Source organism: Octopus bimaculoides, chromosome 25, assembly GCF_001194135.2.
Source record: "Octopus bimaculoides isolate UCB-OBI-ISO-001 chromosome 25, ASM119413v2, whole genome shotgun sequence".
Classification (NCBI taxonomy): Eukaryota; Metazoa; Mollusca; class Cephalopoda; order Octopoda; family Octopodidae; genus Octopus; species Octopus bimaculoides.
Window position 1 is genome coordinate 28,714,443 of NC_069005.1, and position 3,189 is coordinate 28,717,631.

The 3,189-nt window shown below is 37.3% G+C and overlaps 1 protein-coding gene across 1 annotated transcript; it reads right to left on the bottom strand.

Moving 5' to 3' along the window:
* Positions 1-419: 419 nt before the first annotated feature.
* Positions 420-2,022, bottom strand: LOC106874894 (zinc finger protein OZF). Its single transcript, XM_052976643.1, has 2 exons — positions 991-2,022; positions 420-425 (listed from the first exon to the last, which is right to left on the bottom strand). The coding sequence occupies exons 1-2, from the start codon at positions 2,020-2,022 to the stop codon at positions 420-422; spliced, it is 1,038 nt and encodes a 345-aa protein (XP_052832603.1).
* Between the last annotated feature and the right edge of the window lie 1,167 nt (positions 2,023-3,189).

Genomic DNA, 3,189 nt, shown 5'->3' on the forward strand with positions numbered 1-3,189 from the left:
AGGCTGCACCAGGCTCCAGTCTGATCTGGCAAGGTTTCTACAGCTGGATGCCCTTCCTAACGCCAACCACTCCGAGAGAACTGGAGATAAGCAGCCCAAAGATCAATGTTTGGTATGTTAAATGATGATGATATATACACACACACACACATGTATGGACTTCTACCAGTTTCTGTCAACTAAATCCACTCATAAGAATTTGATTGAGGTCAGGGGCTACAGTAGAACACAATTGCCCAAGGTGTCATGAAGTGGGATTGAACCTGAAACCACATGGTTAAGAAGTGAGCTTCTTAATCACACAACCATGTCTACAGATACTTCTTCCCCATATCACATGTCTCTATTGTGCAACTGTTATCATCATTGCCACTGTTAATGAATTTCTTGCATATATGTAAAAATTAGATAACCACAGATCAGCTCTGCAATACAAGAAAGAGTATTCATAGACTGATACACAGAGGGGTATACAATCGACAGGTTATTTTTTCCCTAAAAACTCCATAATACAAACCAACAGGCAGATTTTTTCTTTAGCTTCTCATAAAAGCTGGTCGAGCATTTTGGTTTTAATGTAGCTGAGTACCTATATAAATATATATATTTTTGTTCATCGTCTCAAAATGTATCACATTAGCCTTTTCTTCACAATAAGCCTGTTGGAAACCAAATAGTTCTGTAAATCTGAACATTTGTATGAATTAGGTTTCTTTTTTCTGTTTTATGTATCTGTCTTTTTTAACGTTTACTTTTCTATTTCATTTAGTTATTTGTTTGAAGCTGGATCCTCTTAATCTTAATTATTCATCTGCAAAAAGCATAACTGGACAAGAGTAATTAGTTCTGTATGAAAGCACGTCAGGTAGTCTACGATAACCGTCCTTACACAATGTGAGTCAATCTATGGGCGTTCAAACTGTATGCGTAGGAGTAAGCTTTACCACAAATTTCACAGCAGTATGGCTTCTCTCCTGTGTGTGTACGTACATGTTTATGTAAATCTGTCTTAAAAGTGAACGCTCTGCCGCAAATTTCACACTGGAAAGGTCTTTCCCCTGTATGGACAAAATTGTGTCGTTTTAAATTGTTCTGGGAGAAAGATTTACCGCAAATATCACAATGGTACGGTTTTTCTCCTGTGTGAATCTGAACGTGTCGTGTCAGATTGCTGTTTGCTGCAAATGACTTACCGCAAATCTCGCAGTGGTATGGCTTCTCCCCGGTATGAATTCGCAGGTGCACAGTTAAATTTCGTTTGTTAGAAAACTTCCGCCCGCAAACTGCGCAAGACGGCTTCGCTTCTGGGTGAGCAAGCTTATGTCGGTGCAAAAGGCTTCTCTGACAGAAAGTCTCCTCGCAGTAATTGCAACTGTACAGTTTGTCACCCACATGCGACAATTCGTGATTAGTCAAATGGTTTTTACAGTAAAACGATGTACTACAGATGTCGCAGTGGTGCAACTTTTCTAAATGGGTCACTGAGTGGTAGGTCAGGTTCTTCTTGAAGGAAAACGTTTTGCCACAGATTTCACAGATGAACGGTTTCGTCTCAATGTGCGTCATTATGTGTTGGGACAAATAGCTATTCTGTGAAAAAGACCTACCACAGATTTCACAGCAAAATGGATTCTCGCCCGTATGGGACCATTTATGGACAGACAGTAAACTATTACGAGAGAACGCTTCACCACAGATGTCACACTGGAATGGTTTCTCCCCTGTGTGAATTCTCTCATGTAAATTCAATCTGCTCTTTTTAGAAAACGTTTTATCACAAAACTGACATTGGTGTGGCTTGTTCTTGATATGTATCCATTTATGATCAGTCAAATACCGGGCTACAGAAAACGCTTTATCACACACCTCACATTTGTATGGTTTCTCCCCTGTATGGGTACGATTATGTATTGTTAATTCACTGTTTCCAGAGAATGCTTGTCCACAAATTTCACAAACATATGTTTTTTTCCGATTATTTTTTCTTTGATCACCAAACCTATTTCGAGATTTTCTTTTCATTTTGTAGGGTTGTTTAAATTTCTTTTAAATTTGCAATTTCAGTAAAGAATCCGTAAACGCCATTAATCTATGGAGAAAGAAATCCAACATGAATCTCCAACACAAATTTTACCACAATGGGGTCCGTTTTGTTTTGTTGCAATTTCTTCTCCTTTGATACGTCAAGATTTTCTTTTCATTTTGTAACATTGTTTAAATTAGATTTTTTTAAAATTTTAATTTGCATTTTCAATAAGAATCCTTTAATTTAACACCAATAAATTAAGGAGGAAGAAACCCAACATGTATCTTGAACAAAAATTTCCCATGATGGGGTTCAATTGTTGTTTTTTAAAATTTGTTTTGCAATGTTACAATATGTCCCCAAAGAGTTTTGTTACCGTATTTGCATCCATTAATAATTAAAGAATTCACCTAATTTTATCGACTTAAGTTAACGAAATATGAAAGTTAACAAAATATGAAAGTTTTCTTACATGGAGTAAAATTTTCTGTTTCGGAAGAAAAGCATTTCATTTCTGATTGGAAGTGAAGAAATCCAGAGAGAAGACTGGAGGATGCTATAGCACAATTCATAGAATTTCCAGACTGATAGTTTAAACCACTGCATTCCAAATGGCAAATGTATTCTTACAGTTTAATGTGTAGAAAGAGAATTTCAGGTATTTCTCCTCATTTGTGGATACCTAAAGTAGAAAATTTATGTTAGGATAGTAAAGTTATAGTGGTAAGTAAAACATGTTAAAGTTAGTGTGAGGGGTCTGTATTATGAATATGGTGCAGGTAAGGATTAGGTCTGGGCTCAAATGACACTTTTGATTATATATAGTGCGAGTGAGTGAGCGTGTGGGCGAGTGAGTGAGCGTGTGGGCGAGTGTGTGTAGACAGATAATGAAGTGAAAGATGTTTGTCAAACTAATCGCTTCCGGTACTTATTTTCTTTTTAAAACCAGTATTTATTCTGTCGGTCTCTTTTGCCGAACTGCTAAGTTATGGGGATGCAAGCACACCAACCTGATAAAAAAAAAATAGCAGCCAAATCCTCGAATCTGTTTATTTGAAGTGTTAAATTTGAAAGGTTGACACGGATACAAAGAAATAGAGGGAAAAAAGGGGGCAGAGGGAGGGGGAAAGGCAGAGGATGCGATGGGCCACACACCACAGAAC